General features: G+C 42.4%; 1 protein-coding gene across 1 annotated transcript in view; it reads right to left on the reverse strand.

Moving 5' to 3' along the window:
• LOC132827957 (E3 ubiquitin-protein ligase rnf213-alpha-like) overlaps positions 1–18006 on the reverse strand; it is a 107880-nt gene that overhangs the window by 66342 nt on the left and 23532 nt on the right. Inside the window, exons 16-20 of the mRNA XM_060844807.1 lie at positions 16490–16680; positions 15345–15500; positions 10869–14402; positions 5377–5513; positions 3854–3952 (exon numbers count right to left, since the gene is read on the reverse strand). Coding sequence (XP_060700790.1) covers positions 3854–3952; positions 5377–5513; positions 10869–14402; positions 15345–15500; positions 16490–16680 — 4117 coding nt within the window. The remainder of the gene's footprint in view (positions 1–3853; positions 3953–5376; positions 5514–10868; positions 14403–15344; positions 15501–16489; positions 16681–18006) is intronic.

Here is an 18006-nt window from a genome sequence, read left to right on the forward strand (position 1 = left end):
AAAACTTTCCACTGGTTGGACTCATACCTGGCACATAGGAAGATGGTTCCGTCCACAGCAGAAGCTCAGTAGCAGCTGTCTTTGTTGGTGGTAAGTCATCTCAACTTCAAGACACTGGGCGGCACGGTGGCACAGTGGTTAGCACTGCTGCCTCACAGCGCCAGGGACCTGGGTTCAATTCCCGCCTCAGGCGACTGACTGTGTGGAGTTTGCACGTTCTCCCCGTGTCTGCGTGGGTTTCCTCCAGGTGCTCCGGTTTCCTCCCACAGTCACAAAGATGTGCGGGTCAGGTGAATTGGCCATGCTAAATTGCCCGTAGTGTTAGGTAAGGGGTATATGTAGGGGTATGGGTGGGTTGCGCTTCGGCGGGTCGGGGTGGACTTGTTGGGCCGAAGGGCCTGTTTCCACACTGTAAGTAATCTAATCTAATATCTTCAGATAGTGAAGCAGTCCATGAACAAATCCAGCAAGACCTGGACAATGTTAAGATTTGGCTGATAATTGGCAAAAACACTCATGTCATACACGTGCCAAGCAATGGCCACCCTCAAGAAGAGGGCATCAAGCTAAAACCACTTGACAATCAATGATGTTACCATCGCTGAAGCCTCCACCATCAACATTCTGGGATTACCATTGACTGCAAACTGAGCTGGACCAGTCATGTAAATACTGAATAAATACTGACCGACAGCATCTAACAATCTGCTGCAAGTAATTTATCCCTCGACTCTTCAAAGCCTATTTACTTGCTACAAGATGAAATATCGACAAGATGCCCCCAAATCACCTGGATGAGTGCAGCTCCAACAACATTCAAGAAGCTTGACAACACCCAGGACAAAGCAGCCCGCTTGATTGATACCACATCCACCAAAAAAAAACATTCTGTCCACAACAGAAGCTCAGTGGCAGCAGTTTATACCATCAACCAGATGCACTGCAGAAATTCACCAACACTCCTTGGACAGTACCTTCTAAACCCAGGGCCACTTCCATCTGGTGAATAACAGCAGCAGAAGCATTGCTACACCTATAAGCTTCACCTATAAACTTCCCTCCAAACACGTTCACCATCCTGACTTGGGAATGTATCATTAAGGCAAAATCCTGAAATTCTTTCCTGAAGGATATTGGACTTCAATGCTTCAACAAGGCAGCTGACCACCCCGTCCTGAGACAGCGATTTCCTATCATTCAGCACTTAGTGGTTACAAAACCATAAGCTCTTACTGTATCATTTTACAATGTAATCCTCTGAATGTAATAGGAAAAGGTGATTTCTAAATTGATTATTCACTTATTGTGAAAAATAATGTCAAATGACCAGGAGACTGCATTGAACATCTCAAAGAGCAAAAATAAAAATAATCTCAGGGGAAACCACCTCAAGAAACATTCAATTTTGAGATAGCTTATGGCATCCCATTCCTGTTTGATAATTTCTAAATTGAAGCACTGACCTAGGGGTGGTTGAAACTCATTAACTAATGATGCACAGGGGATAAACATATATTATTGTAAAGCAAAACTCCAGAGTTTCTAAAAGTCACTGTTAAATCAACCAACATCTTAAAAATGAGGAATTATTTACAGGACAAAATCAGGCCAGTTCACTCAACAAATCCATAATCATGCTGCACTCAAGCCCCACACCAAATCCTATTTATTAAAGGGCATCAATTTGTTTTTATTTATTCAGTTGTTGGACTTGGGCATCACTGGCTGGTCAGCATTGATAGCCCATTCCTATTTGCCCTTGAGAAGGTGGTGGTGAGCTGCCTTCTTGAATTGCTGCAGTCCACTTGCTGTGGGTTGACCCACAATGCCGGTTGGGAGGAAATTCCAGGATTTTGATCCAAAGACTGTGAAGGAATGGCATTATATTTTCAAGTCAGGGTGCCTAGTGGCTTGGAGAGGAACTTGCAGGTGATGGTGTTCCCAAGTACCTGCTGCCCTTGTCCTTCGTGGAAGTGGTCACGGTTTTGGAAGGTGCTGCTAAGGATCTTCGGTGAATTTCTGTAGCCCATCTTGTAGATAGTACACATTACTGCTACTGACCACTGGTGGTGGAGGGATTGAATGTTTGCAGATGTGGTGCCAACCAAGCGGGTTGCTTTGTCCTGGATGATGTCAGATTTCTTGAGTGTTGTTGGAGCTGCACCCACCCAGACAAGTGGGGAGTATTTCATCACACTCCTGATTTGGGCCTTGTAGATGGTAGATAGACTATGGCGTATCAGGAAGTGAGTTACTCACTACAGTACGCCTAGTCTCTGACCTGCTCTTGTAGCCAGTGTGTTTATGTGGTGAGTCCAGTTAAGTTTCTGGTCAATGATAACCCCAAGGATGTTGACAGTGGGGGATTTAGTAATGATGATACCATTGAATATCAAGGAGCAGCTGTTAGAATGTCTCTTATTGGTGATGGTCATTGTCTGGCATTTGTGTGGCGTGAATGTTACTTGCCCCTTGTCGGCCCAAACCTGGATATTGTCCAGATCTTGTTGCATTTGAGCACGGACTGCTTCAGTATCTGGGGGGTTGGGAATTGTGCTGACCACTGTGCAATCATTGGTGAACATCCCCATTTCTGACCTTATGACAGAGGGAAGGTCATTGATGAAGCAGCTGAAGATTATTGCATCTAGGACACTACACTGAGGGACTCCTGCAGAAATGTCCTGGAGCTAAGATGACTGGCCCTCCATAACCACAACCATCTTCCTTTTTGCCAGCTATGAGTCTAACCAGTGGAGAGTTTGCCCCCTGATACCGATTGATTCCAGTTTCGCCAAGGCCCCATGATGCCATACTCAGTCAAATGTGGCCTTGATGTCAAGGGCTATCACTCTCACCTCACCTCTGGAATTCGGCTCTTTTGTCCATGTTTGAAACAAGGCATCTATGGAATATATGCATTCAGCATATATTTCCTTTTATTACTATTCACATCAAGTGTTTTTCTAGTTTCCCTGGAATGCTATTGATCTCAGGTTTGTGGTTGTGAGATACACAACCTAGCCTCTTTGCTAGTAAAGGCATTTAACCCAAAGTTGTATTTATTAATCACTAACTTTATATCTACGGCCCTTGGTTCGAGTCTTGTCTGCAAGTACATCTTAAACCCTAATAAATAATTTCCCAATGTTAAAATATTTTCAGCAGGTCAATCCTTTTCTAGAGAAAAGTGGTCCAGCCTGTTCAATCTTTCTGGATTGTATAACCTCTTGGTTTCAATGTGTGAATAGATCCAGTCACACCAGGACTCCTTCTGGAGCAGTGTGAACACTGGAGAAACGCAGCAAGTCTGACAGCATGTGTGGAGAGAAAGAGAGAACTGAAGACAGCTGGGGAAGGGTGGAATTAATGCTGGTGACAGGGTGGAGAACAGAGTACCTGGAAGAGCACCCATAGAAAGAGAAAGAGAGAGGGTGTGTGTGAGAGAGAGAGTGATAGTCAAGAGAGAGTGAGTGAGAGTGAGAGTGTGTGTGTGTGTGCATGAGAGAGAGAGAGAATAGATGGGTGGGATGGTGTGTCTCTCTCGGCGTATCATCAGTAATCCATTTGTTTTTCCTATCCCCTTTTCCTCCCTTTCTCTTTGCCTGAGCACCGTCTCCATTTACTGTATTCTCCCCCACTACTCCACTCCGTCATTAGCGTACTTTCCAGCTTTCTCCAGCTATCTTCAGTTCTGATGAAGGATTTGAAACGTTAACTGTGTTTTCTCTATAAAGATGCTGCCAGACCTGCTGATTTTCTCCAGCGTTCTAAGTTTTGGTTTCAGATCTCCAGCCTCCAGAATGCGAATGCCTTGTTGTTCCTACCTGATGGTGAAACCATTTGTACTTACTTGGCAGAAGCAATCAGCTCTGAACTTTGGGAAGACTCTTCAGTGTCCATCTGTATCAGCAACACTCGAGTGCCAGTGTTCACGTTTTGAAACGATTCTCTGTGGGTATAAGGAGATGAACACACTTTCGATCAGGAACGCACAATGAGGATGTCGCTTTGTGTTATTTCTGAATGATTTGGTAAGAACATATCGTTTACTAGATAAGCAAATGTTTGACATTTTCTGTATTGCACTGGGTCGATTTTCACCACTTTCTGGACCTGTCGATGAAAATAAACACCTCAGTAATCCAGCAGGCTTGGATCGGAGTCGTTGCTGAAGGGAGATCACATATTCGGGTCATCATGGGTATTTTTTAAACCATTCCTTTCCCTCCTCCCATCCCTCATCTACTACCCAGAGACACTGGCTCATACAAAGGCATTTTCCTTTGTGCAAACTTCTGATTGAGTCATAGAAACAGACCCTTCAGTCCAACTTGTCTATGCTGACCAGAGAACCCAATCTGACCTAGTATCATTTGCCAGCATTTGGCCCATATTCTTCTAAACTCTTCCTATTCATATACCCATCCAGATGCCTTTTAAACATTGTAATTCTACCCACCTCCACCATTTCCTCTGAAAGCTCATTCTATACAAAATTACCCCTCAGGTCATTTTGAAATCTTCCACTCTCATCTGAAACCCATGCCCTCTAGTTATGGACTCCTGTACCCCAGGAAAAAGACCTTGGCTATTCACCCTACCCATGCCTGTTTGATTTTTATCAACCTCCAGAAGGTTACCCCTGAGTTTAAAATATTGCAGGGAAAGAAAGCCCTAACCTATTTAGTCTCCCTGTATAGCTGAAACCCTCCGGTCCTGGCAACACCCTTATAAATCTTTGCTGCATGGTCTCAGGTTTGACACCATCCTTTCCATAGAAGGTAACCTTCCAGGGGCCATGGGATTGTTGCACTTGTACAGGTCAGGTGACCACTCTTCCTGTCTATCTTCTTGAACCAGTCTTGCAGCTTGGTTTGTATATTGATAACACCTTAAGTTGTCTCAGGGCAGTGACTCGACAGAAATTCTGGGATTTCCATATTAATCATTCAAAACCTGCATCTCCATTCTCACTGATTAAAGGTTTAAGAGCCATCTTAGGCACGTTCAGTTCATTCACAAGAGTTGTCTGAACCTTTCACCTTTTCCTTATAAATTCTGTGTCTAAGGTCTTCCTCTCTCACTAACACCTGATGAAGGAGCAGTGCTCCAAAGTCTAGTGTTTTCAAATAAACCTATAACCCTGGTGACATGTGATTTTTGACCTTGTCTAACCCAGTCCAACACCAGCAACACCACATTATGTCTAACCTATGTTAGTCTTTGGTGACAACAGCTGACAACAACCTCTTGACGGTGCAGGATCAGAAGAGTATCAGAAGATTATGGAGATGCAATCCAGATCTGGGATTTGATTACACTATTGAACACTGTTGCAGTAATCTACAATTGTGCAAACCCAGGACGACTGACCTTATCTTTTTACAGAAGGAATATTCTGTATCAAACTGGTGCAGGAACAGAAGAAAAAATTCCTCGACATTGTTACCAAGTTCCTTGACCAGTATCTTGACGTCTGTCTTGGTGAGAAGCCTGGAAAATGTGGTTACCTGGAACAGCAGTATTTTACAGTCAGTGTGATAGTATCCAATCACAACCTTTTCAATGCTCAACGTTCAGCTTGAGTTCAGGCTGTTCACTCTGTGTCTGATTTTTCTGTGAAAGCTGCATTTGATATGAATCAGGAAGGGAATGGTGGCAGGAAGCCAATAAATTGGTCAGTCATAGAGTCCCCACAATGCAGAAAGAGGCCATTTGGCCCACTGAGTCTGTACTGGCCCTCCAAAGAGCATCCCACCCAGATCCAGACCCCCTGTAACCTCATATTTACCATGGCTAATCCACCTAGCCTGCACATCCCTGGTGTGGTCAGGTGGCCAGCTTAAGGAAATGCTTACAAGATCAGTCAAAGTTAAAAGTCACACAACACTAGGTTAAAGCCCAACAGGGTTATTTGGAAGTACAAGCTTTTGAAGCGCTGCTCCTTTGTCAGGTAGCTATAACCCGGTTAGAGTATAACCTGGTGTTGTGTGACTTTGAACTCTGTCCATCTCAGTCCAAGATTGGGCACCTCCACATTATGGCTACAAGATTGTTGAAGAGCTACGATCAAGCACGCTGAGAATTTTGGTCAAATTAGTTTAAATTCTGACTTAGTTAAACTGCAACCAGGACAAGTTGTCAGCTGTAGTTTCCTGTGCTGGCACCACTACTACATTACATTGAGGAGGGAATGTCATTGTTTATGGCTTGCTGTAAACATTTGGGTGGAAGAGTGTGGCGCTGGAAAAGCACAGCCAGTCAGACAGCATCCGAGGAGCAGGAGAGCTGACGTTTCGAGCATAAGCTCTTCATCAGAAATGACGGAGGGGGGAAACATTTTGGAGTTGTTTCCTAGGAAACTCTGTTGGCAGGGATTAAACAATGTGATCAGGCTTTGATCAGTTCATTGGCTGAGTGCTAGAGATCTTTCTGGAAATTGAGCACACTTTCTGATAAGCTAACAGAACAAAGGAATTTTTTTGAGAAGAATTCATATTTGAGAAGCACGTATCCTGAAAGAATCTTCAGAAAAGACAGAGAACTATGAGGTAAGATCTACATGGAGAACAAAGTTGGCCACTTCGCTTGAATCAAGGTGGTACTGGATTCAAGCCAAACTAATAGAGTTAGTGAAAGTGTTAGGGCTAAATGTGAATTAATTTAAAGATAAAGTGAAGCTAAAGGAAATGAGCTAAAGTTGAAGTTATGCTCAATGAAGTGAGAAGTAAATGTTGCAACAAATGTATGTTCAAAGTTTGTGCGAAGATTTGTAGCTCGGGTGCTCGTTGTTGTGGTTCTGTTCACCGAGCTGGGAATTTGTGTTGCAGACATTTCGTCCCTGTCTAGGTGACATCCTCAGTGCTTGGGAGCCTCCTGTGAAGCGCTTCTGTGATGTTTCCTCCAGCATTTATAGTGATTTGTATCTGCCGCTTCCAGTTGTCAGTTCCAGCTGCCTGTTGCACTGGCCGGTATATTGGGTCCAGGTTGATGTGCTTATTGATTGAATCTGTGGATGAATGCCATGCCTCTAGGAATTCCCTGGCTGTTCTCTGTTTGGCTTGTCCTATAATAGTAGTGTTGTCCCAGTCAAACTCATGTTGCTTGTCATCTGAGTGTGTGGCTACTAAGGATAGCTGGTCGTGTCGTTTCATGGCTAGTTGGTGTTCATGGATGCGGATCGTTAGCTGTCTTCCTGTTTGTCCTATGTAGTGTTTTGTGCAGTCCTTGCATGGGATTTTGTACACTACGTTGGTTTTGCTCATGCTGGTCCTTTGTCCTGGTGAGTTGTTGTCCGAGAGTGGCTGTTGGTTTGTGTGCTGTTATGAGTCCTAGTGGTCGCAGTAGTCTGGCTGTCAGTTCGGAAATGCTCTTGATGTATGGTAGTGTGGCTGGTCCTTTGGGTTGCGGCATGTCCTCGTTCCGTTGTCTTTCCCTAAGGCATCTGTTGATGAAATTGCGCGCATATCCGTTTTTGGCGAATGCATTGTATAGGTGTTCTTCTTCCTCTTTTTGCAGTGCTGGTGTACTGCAGTGTGTTGTGGCCCTTTTGAACAGTGTCTTGATGCAACTTCTTTTGTGTGTGTTGGGGAGGTTGTTTTCGTAGTTTAGGACTTGGTCTCTGTTTGTGGCTTATCTGTATACCTTTGTGGTGAATTCTCCGTTCGGTGTTCTCTGTACCATCACGTCTAGGAATGGGAGTTGGTTGTCCTTTTCTTCCTCTCTAGTGAATTCAGGGTAATAGCAGAAGCAACACCGTAGCACAGACAAATGTAAGGAAGTGAAAACAGGATTTCTCTCATGCTCAGGTTGTGAGGAATTTGGTGGCTTTATCACTCATTGCCCACAAAACATAAGCTTAGTTTATGCAGATCTAATATAATACATTAGTCTCTGCAGGATTTAATATTATGGAACAGAATGCTGTATGAGAGACGGCCTTAATGAAATACAAAAGATTTTCAGGTGCTGGACAGAGTAGATGTGGACAAGTTGTTTCCTTGTTAGAAGAGTCTCAGACCAGAGAGCATCATCTCAGAATCTCGAGTCATCCTTTTAAGAGAGGCGGAGAAATTTCTTCTGTCAGAAGATAGTGAATCTCTGGAATTCTTTCCCGGAGAGGGCTATTGAAGCTGGTCAACTAGTATATTCAAGGCTGACATAGACAGCTTTTTAATGAGGAAAAGATTCAAGGGTTTTCGCAAAAAGGTAGGAAAGGGGAGTGAGGATTAAACCTGTTCTTAAGAAGGGAAAGGTTAACTCTGCTGTTACATCTGAAACGCTGACTTCTGCTCCTCCTGATGCTGCCTGGCTTGCTGTGTTCTTCCAGCTTCCTGCCTGTCTACTTTGGTTTCCAAAATGTGGAGTTTTTTTTGTCTCCAGATGCTGCCAGCCCTGCTGAGGTTTTCCAGCAATGTCTGTTTTTGTTTCAGATTTCCAGCATCCGCAATTCTTTGGGATTTCTTTGAGGATTAATCGGATCACCTTTGATCTGCTCGTAAAAGGGGCAAGAATAACAGCTTAGATTTAAAGTGATCTGCAAAAGAAGCAAGAGTGAAGTAAGGAAAAATGTTTTCAGTCAGTGAGGCATATGGAAGTATGGTAGAGGCAGGTTCAAAAGGCATTCAAAAGGGCTTTGGATGATGACTTGGACAAAAATAGTGCACAAGGGTGTGGGGGAGAAAGCAGGAGGTTAGCATTAGGTAATAATGCTCATTTAGTGAGTTTGTGTAGGCCCAATAGACTCCTTCTGCACTCTAACACTTTTGTGATCTCAATGAACGACTGAGCAGGCTTGATGGGCTGAATGGCCTACTCCTGTTTGTATGTCTTATTGGCTCTTTCCTTTCCCCATTGATTTCTGTGCAGGTATTAGCAATTTCTCGTAAATGATTTATTAAGGCACATCATGTTGTGGCCTTACGAGATGTTGATGAGGCCACGTTTGGAATACTGCAGAAAATTCTGGTCATCCTGCTACAGGAAAGGTGTTGCTAATCTAGAAAGGATGCAGAAACATTTTACAAGGTTGCTGCTGGAACTGGAGGGTTTGAGTTATAAGGAGAACAGGATAGGCTGAGATCTTTATTCTTGGGAGCATTGGGGGCTGAGGGGTGGCCTCATAGAGGTGTATAAAATCATGAGGGGCATAGATAAGGTGAATAGGCAAGGTTTTTTTTCACTGAGGGTCAGGAGTCCAAAACTAGAGGGCTTAGATTTAAGGTGAGAGGGGAAAGATTTAAAAAGGGACCTGAGGGGCAATGTTTTCACACAGAGGATGGTGCAAGTTTAGAACGAACTGTCAGAGGTGTTACAGGCAGGTTTGATTACAACATTTAAATGACACTTGGACAGGGCCATGAATAGGAAAGATTTACAGGGATATGGGCCCAACAAAGGCAAATGGAATGAGTTCAGTTTAGGAAACCTGGCTGACATGGACGTGTTGGACCAAAGGGTCATACCGCATGGAGACCAAAATTAAAGCACAGATAGGCATTTACGCAGGAGGTAGTGTTAGGCCTGGTTAAAACAATAGAGGAGCTTCAGTCCACATGGCTTCAAAGCTTCCAACATTTCTTTGTCAAATTTTGTCCTGAAAATCTTCAGTCTTTTTGTTTTCCCTGACTGGAAACAGTTTAGGTTTATTCCTTCACATTAGTGAGCGAACATAAAGAGTCACCGTGCCATGAAGAGCCATCTTTCACAATGAAGCAGGCAATAATTACAGTTTGGTGAAATTGACCTGTATTAATACCAAAGGTCAGTTAAATCAGTTGGCTGAATAGCTGGTTTGCAATGCAGAGTGATACCAATGACATAGGTTCACCTCCTGCACCTTTCAACCTGTTTTCTTGCCTGAGGCATTGTGACCATTGGGTTAAACCTACCACTGGATTAGCCCAATGAGAGAGCAGCCCTGTGGTCGACTGGGATAATGGGGACTTTACCATTACCTGTATATTTAAAGGTGTACAAATTGAAGATATAAATCAAATCCAGTCAATTTGGATACATGCTTTGGCTATCCAGCTTAAGTTTTCGAATTTTATTATCAAAATACAAAGGAAAATCCCTAAAAACAAATGATAATTGGTAGCTGAAGTCATAATGACGTGTTCAGTCCAGCTACTTCCCACCTTCCAACACAGCACCCCATTTGGAGGAGTCCTCCTGAACATGATTAGATTAGATTCCCTATGGTGTGGAAACAGGCCCTTCGGCCCAACCAGTCCACATCGACTCTCCAAAGAGTAACCCAGACAGACCCATTTCCCTCTGACTAATGCACCTAGCACTGTGGGCAATTTAGCTTGGCCAATTCACCTGACCTGCACATCTTTGGACTGCGAGAGGAAACCCACAAAGACACAGGGAGAATGCGCAAACTCCACACAGACAGTTGTCCGGGGCTGGAGTCGAACCTGGTGCTGTAGGGCAGTAGTGCTATCCACTGAGCCACCATGCATGATTGACTAGCAAGACCCTTTGGATCATCCCTTGAAACTGTGGAAGTCACAATAAAGTTCACTGTGACAAACAAAGGCAGATTTTGAAGCACCGCAGAGACAGGGCCCATGCTAAACAGGTTCAGGACAAGCCAGAACCTTTGTACAGCCAAACAAAGCCCTAATGCACTTCTGGGAGACACAAATGTATTTCCCTTCCACAGGCCAAGTTGTATCAAATAATCTCCTTGAACTCAACAAATGATGAGGCAATCATTTGACTCAGGGCCTTCATGCTTATTCAATAAATCATGATAGTTAAGATCCCATAATTGGATTTCAATTTTTTTACACTATTAGATGTGTACACTATTAGATTTTTTACAATATTAAATGTGTGCATTTCAACATTATTACCTCGACAAAATTGTGCCGTCGTGTTTCTGTGTTTCCAAGATGGTGATGAATATAATTACTCAGTGACCTATGGCATTGTTGAACAAAGTATTCTTCCCACTGCTCCTTGACTTCCTGATCCGCTAGCTTTGAATGTTTTAAACGAACCACAGCATCTGGAGTTACGCAGTTTAGAAGAAGCCTTTTTGCTGATTTAAGTATAATTCGAGGATCTTCAAAGATATCACTGTTTGTCAGGTCTGCAGTATCCAGAACTTGTAGTAGGACACTGGCACATGCATCAGTGTGGAATCCAATGATCACCTCTGAAGGGTTTAGCATTGATCCATTTTGTTGTCCATCATGACTCATTTTCACCGACACAAACTCCTTGATCCATAGCTCCAACTGTCTGTTGATATTTTTCTGCTGTTGGTTGAGGACAGTACTCATGTCCAGGCTATGTTTTTCAAGTCTATTGACCAAAGGAATGGGAAACTGCTCATAGACAACATCCCTGTCTTCAATAACAATGAGTCGAAACTGTCTGTCCACTCTGCATTTGACACGATGCGTTCCTAAGCCCAGGTCCACATATTGGTATTCCCCAAGATTCATGTAGTACTGATTTAAGGCATCATAAAGGCTCTCATACAAGTTCTTCAAATTCAGAAGGATTACAGTCCTCCCAGTCTCCATGCAGGTCTTCACTCGATTTACATTTCTGCAAATTTGTGTATACTCCTGATCTTTTGGAAAACTGGACCCGAATATAATCTCAGGCTTGTCATCCAGATTAAGAAAAACATGCTGCAGGACAATCTGAAGGGCAACATAATTCTTGGTAAGAAGCAGTAGATAACGACACTCTCCATCACTAGAGTCTGCTCTGATATTTTTCTTCACCATCTCCAGTGTGCTTATTTGAGGAAGAGATTCTAAATTAGGGAGAAAAAATTCAAGTGGATTAAAGTCATCTTTACCACTGAAATTTCGAAAGATGGTGTCAGCCAACTGTTGCTCTGTTGGATCACACTTTGTCTCCTTCGCTGTGATAAAAACCATCTTTACAAGGCTGTAGTAGTCGCGGAGTCCAAAAAACTGCCCGTCTTCATTTTTACAAACTTCTAGGTAGGCTTTCGCAAAGGTGGGAAAGAGATGTCGCACCTTTTGTAATAAAGCAGGGTCAGATGAACATATTCCTTTGGCTGTCTCAATGAGCTCGTCCTCACATGGATCCAATCGAGAAACAAAAATCCCACGGTTCATTTTGGCTGGATCCAAGGCCCAGTTTGAAATTCCGATGAAGCCTACTTTCTTGTGAGGGACTGGACTGTCGTCATCAATGCAACCATCTTCCAACAATGGGTGGAGAGTTTTCAAAGGCATCTGTGGAGAGTCTTCAGCCAAGCCGATTTCATCTAAGACCACCACGGAAACATACTCATCCAGGTTTTTGCCTTGCTGAAAACGTGCGCATTGTTTGAATGTGTTGATGATCCCATCTGCTGTTGAGTGGGGGCTACATTGAAAAGACACCATGTGGACCTGTTTCAGCTTCTTGAACAGCTCACAGTGAGCAGATTGTCCCTGCATCGCATCTAACACAACTGTTTTTGCTAAGGACTTTGAACTGCCAGGTTTACCGACAAGGAATAGTGGGATCCTCAGTTCAATGCAAATGACCATTAAGAAAACGTTCTCATTTAAGGCCTCATTTTTAGCTATTGTTTCCCGCGTGTTTATGTTTTTCATGAAAACACTTTGGCAGTGGACAATTTGATCATGGATTTTACTCGCTGAATTGTAAGGTTCAGGGAAAAATTTGCATATAGTTTCTAAATACTCTGCCTTGCATGACAGGGAAGGATAGTAACAGACTCCTAGCACTGACATCAGAGCCTGTAACATATTTGTATTTGGGCTTGGGTAGTCAAATAGACTTTCTCTGCGTTCATAAAACCACACCAGGACTTTCATGCATCGTTCCACATCTCGCAAGCTCACAAAGCTGCACTCATCTTTCTTTTGCCTCATGAATGTCTGTGAGGCTGCTAGAACTTGCACTATGATTTCCACATGCAGAAAAGGAAGTTTATGGCTTCGGATGTATCTCCGCACGATCTGGTTCGTGTAAGCCAACTCAGCTTTGTCACTCAGCTGACCAAAGTCCCATACAAGTGGGATCATGCTTGGCGGTAGTGGCTGCACCCGGTAAACTAGCTGCCTCAGAGGTATTTTCCCCAGCTTATCTTCAGTCTCTTCAACTTTAACTCGATATCCCAAACCAGCCATTTCCAGACGTTTGATCATAGTTTCCGAATGTCTTCTGTAGGGATTGCAAGCTGCAATTATTTTTAAACCAGTGTCGCTTTTCATTGCTTTCCCTTGAACTGTTTTATCACAGAGGACTTCTTTAATGGCATGGATAGCTTCCGTGGTGTTGGCTTCATCAAAGAACAGGACCGTCTCCAAGCCATACTTGGCCTTGTTGTTTCGGGCAAGCTTCTCTGCTTCTCCAATTTTTGCATAGATCATCTCAGCTGTTGTGCCTCCATGTACCTTAACCAGTTTCAAAGTTTCAGTATTATGCTTCCCTTTCTGTAGGTCACAAAGAAACCTAATCAGTCTTGTCTTCCCACAGCCAGTCTCCCCCATGATGATGACAGGAATGTCACATCTAAAACGCATGTGGATGGCCAACATTTTCATCATGTTGTCTGCAGTTAGTTCATAAGTCTCATCCGGATCCATTGCTTTTTCAACCCCAAGTACAAGGCAAAGCTTTCGGATTTTCTCTTCTCTGGGAAGGTTATCAATATCTTCATTGAACCGTATCCTCTGCATGCTAAGCCCATTTACAAGCTGTGGAGACATGACATTCCCTTTCAGAATCTCGCCAGTCCGATGATCCACAGCATCAACTCGCTTTCCAACATTCCTTAAATGAAAACCAAGGAAAGTCATGGACAAGTGATCTGCATTGAAAAAGATGTACGGGTGAGGGTTGTTTTCCCATCTTTTCCGGATAAAGTACGGAAATAGGTCTTCCTCTGCTTGGAAAAGCGAGAAAGCAGGGCTTTCATCCGAAATGTTCATAGCGGGCGTTGCAAAGTCTTGAGCCATGAGGATCATGAACTCAACAATGAAGTTTTTAAAACCAATCAGGGTATCTCCCACAAACGAAGGTTTACAAAACACTGACTGCTCACAGTTTTTTAGCTGAAGGTTCAGAAACCAAGAAAAGTTTCTCAACTCTGCCCAGGAAGGATCCCTTAGTCCACAGTATTGTAGGAGTAAAGTTAGACATTCAGCTGGATGTCCTTCAACACTATACTTCTGATATGAGAATGCATCAATGTCCTTATGCACACTGAACCTACGGAGATATTGGTAGGGTCTTTGATAGGCTTCACTGACAAATATATCTTCGTCCATCAATGGATCTAAAATATTAAGGTGGGTGCCTTGACGCTTTTTTAGTTCAAGCTGACGAACTTCTCTTGGTGGTCTGCAGTGAATAGTGGGTAGGATACCTAGAAGTCCCACACTTGCCTGCAGAAAGATTTGAAAGAAGTATTACTTAAAGAGTGGATTTATTTTCCTTACAGTTGCATCTTTTGTATTACAAAAAGAAGCTTTTTTAGTTGTTAGTGTAGACAAAATAACAATCACAGAACTGGAAGAAAGCAGGTGGAAGAAGTTAAGTCAAAGCTGAAGATTTGCTATAAATTCTGTGAATTTCACTCACTGTAAAGTGGTGGTTTTAGGGAATAGATGAGATTGATGTACAAATAATACATTTTGATGTATATTTTATGATCTTTTAATCTGCATTCTATTTTTAGGTCGTTTGGTTTCTTTTATTCATCTCCTTTTTGTTTTATTTTTCCATTTTTTATGCAATAAACTCCTATTTTATTGTTAAAGGAAATTTGCATCCTTGTGCACTATTTTTCAGTGAATGATCATCACAATAATTAAACGTATTCCAATCTGACAAAGCCAAATTTCAGTCAGAGGTATGTCTTCTGCAACAGTAATGTCACTTGGAATCATTCCGCTTGATCATTCAGAATTACATTTTGGGAAAAAATTATTGTTCAGTTACATCAGCTTAGGTTTCATTTCTTTTTACTTATAATAATCCAATCTTGTGTGTTGGTTTCTTTAGATAAGAGTATAATTCATTCAGGGAGAGATCTTGTATAATTTGAAAATGTTTGATCTGATGGCCAGTTACAAGTCACCAGAAGAACAATGTGTTAAGTATTGCAACAGAAAACATTTAAAATTGTGCTGTCTCACCATTATATGGAGCTTTCAATTGGCATATTTAGATGTACATGCTTAATATGCTCAAATACATTATTTGTACACAAGTATAAACCCATTGCAAATAAGTATCTACCGTATAACATGCACATCAAGGATAGAAATTGTGTGTGTTAAACCTTAAGAGATATCACTCTTTGAAAGTACTGTCGTATAAATAACCTGCTGAGCTGATTGTTTATAAAGGAACTCATTGACATCCAGATGTTCCACAATATACAGATGAGTCATGCTGCGTTTCCAGATCCTTCCCCGACTGTCCTTCAGGAATCCTAGAATTAGGATCTTGAAAAGGAATTCTTCCAATCTTTTCCTTACCTTACAAAAAGAAAAGGGTTGTGAAGATTAACATAAGCATTGGCACAAAACAAAGCCGAGCTCTGGATAAGATCAACTTCATATTTTGAAAGAACAACTGGCTCTTTAAAAATATCTGATATTTTTCAGAAAGAGAGTAACGTTTATGCAATGCTTCTGCTGTGGAAAACACCCTGTGTATACAGCCTGTACAAACTTCCGTCTTTAGAGATTAAAATAAAAGTGAAGATGCTGGAATCCAAGGTAGACAAGCAGGAGGCTGGAAGAACACAGCGAGCCAGTCAGCATCAGGAGGTGGAGAAGTCAACGTTTCGGATGTAACCCTTCTTCAGCACATCGACAAATCCACCTCCTGATGCTGCCTGGCTTGCTGCATTCTTTCAGCCACCTCTTTGTCTACTTCATCTTCCATCTTTGACAGAGTGCAATGGAAATTGGTGGACAACCAGAAGTCCCCAGATGTTGACCTTACATGAATGTTTCTTGTAAAACTTTAAGCATAGGAGACCAGCCTTTTAAGTATCTGAGAAATCACATTTTCTCACTCTTGGACTGAACAGACATCAGACAGCAGGAGTTGGTTGCAGATATAGAATCTGACAGAAAACATTGGCTCAAGAAAATTTGAATAAGATGGCCAAGATTAGAAAGCAGCTGATCAATTTTGTAAAAAGGACAGTCTTCCATAGGTTTTAGAGATGTAGAAAGGTTTTACAGAACAGGTGCAAATTTCATTTTCAGGGAGAAAAGTACCTGCTAAAAACTGACCTCATTTTTGTCAGGAATGAGGCACTAATTTTAAGTTAGTTCACCCAGATGGAAAGTGGGTTCTGGTTGAGTCAGGGGAGCAGTTAAAAAAGAAAATGCAAGCCAATTACCCATTCCAAACTTGGTTTGGCCTGTGCATACCCAGCTTTAATTGGTTGTCTCCTCAGAGCCCCACACCCACCCCATTGACACCATGGCCATGAATGTTGATGATGACTTACAGGCGATACGTCAATATGGAATATCATTGGCTGTCGAAGATCGTAGGGATCGGAAGAAGCGTGCAGCATTTGGACAATCTGATTTTCATCAACTGTAGATTCAATTATTCGAATTCTCTTCAGGGCACTGCATTTTCTAACACTGCGCTGTAAAAGCTTCTCATTTAACCGTTCGATGTAGAGTGACTTTCCTGTTAAGAAACAAATCTCAAAATTAGTCAGACAGCTGTCACTGGGGTTCCTGCTGGCCTGAAATTCTGTTCAAAAGTGGAAAGTTTATTAATCTGATGCCATGATGACCCATGAGGTTTATTAATGGTGGTTCAGGGAAATTTAAGTAAATCAGTATTAAAGAATGGGGAATGAGAGAAAAATCAACTTCCAAATCATTCATTTTTGCCAATTATCGAGTCATAGAGATGTACAGCACAGAAGCAGACCCTCAGTCCAACTCGTCCATTTGGACCAGATATCCCAACCTAAGCTAATCCCATCTGCCAGCACTTGGCCCATATCCCTCCAAACCTTTCCTATTCATTTACTCCATCCAGATGCCTTTTAAATGTTGTTATTGTACCAGCCTCCACCACTTCCTCTGGCAGCTCATTCCATACACGCATGAAAAAGTTGCCCCTTAGGTCTCTTTTATATCTTTCTCGTCTCACACTCATACTATGCCCTTTAGTTCTGGACTCTCCCACTCCAGTGAAAAATCTTTGTCTATTTATTCTATCCATGTCCCTTATGATTTTATAAACTTCTATGAGGTCACCCCATAGTCTTCAATGCTCCAGGGAAAACAGCCCCAGTCTATTCAACCTCTCCCTATAGCTCACATCCTCCAACACTGGCAACATCCTTATAAATCTTTGCTGAACCCTTTCAACATCCTTCCGACAGAGAGGAGACCAGAATTGCATGCAATATTCCAAAAATGGCCTAAACAACGTCCTGTACAAGCACAATATGATATCCTAACTCCAATACTCAATGCTCTGACCAATAAAGGAAAGCATACCAAATGCCTTCTTCACTAACCTATCTACCTGCGACTCTACTTTCAAGGAGTTATAAACCTGCGCTCCAAGGTCTCTTTGTTCAGCAACACTCCCTGGGTCTGTACCATAAAGTGTATAAGTCCTGCTAAGATTTGCTTTCCCAAAATGCAGCACCTCGCATTTATCTGAATTAAACTCCATCTGCTACTCCTCAGCCCATTGGCTCATCTGATCAAGAACGCATTGTAATCTGAGGTAACTTTCTTTGCAGCCCACTACATTTTCAATTTTGATGCCATCTGCAAACTTACTAACTATACCTCCTATGTTCATATCCAAATCACTTATATAAATGACAAAATATAGTGGACCCAGCACCGATTCTTGTGGCACTCCACTGATCACAGCTCTCCAGTCTGAAAAACAACCCTCCACCACCCCCCTCTGTCTTCTACCTTAGAGCTCATTCTGTTAAATCTCCCTCATCCTACTGGCCCCACATCTCAGGTTTATCCATCT

Source organism: Hemiscyllium ocellatum, chromosome 25 (assembly GCF_020745735.1).
Source record: "Hemiscyllium ocellatum isolate sHemOce1 chromosome 25, sHemOce1.pat.X.cur, whole genome shotgun sequence".
Classification (NCBI taxonomy): domain Eukaryota; kingdom Metazoa; phylum Chordata; class Chondrichthyes; order Orectolobiformes; family Hemiscylliidae; genus Hemiscyllium; species Hemiscyllium ocellatum.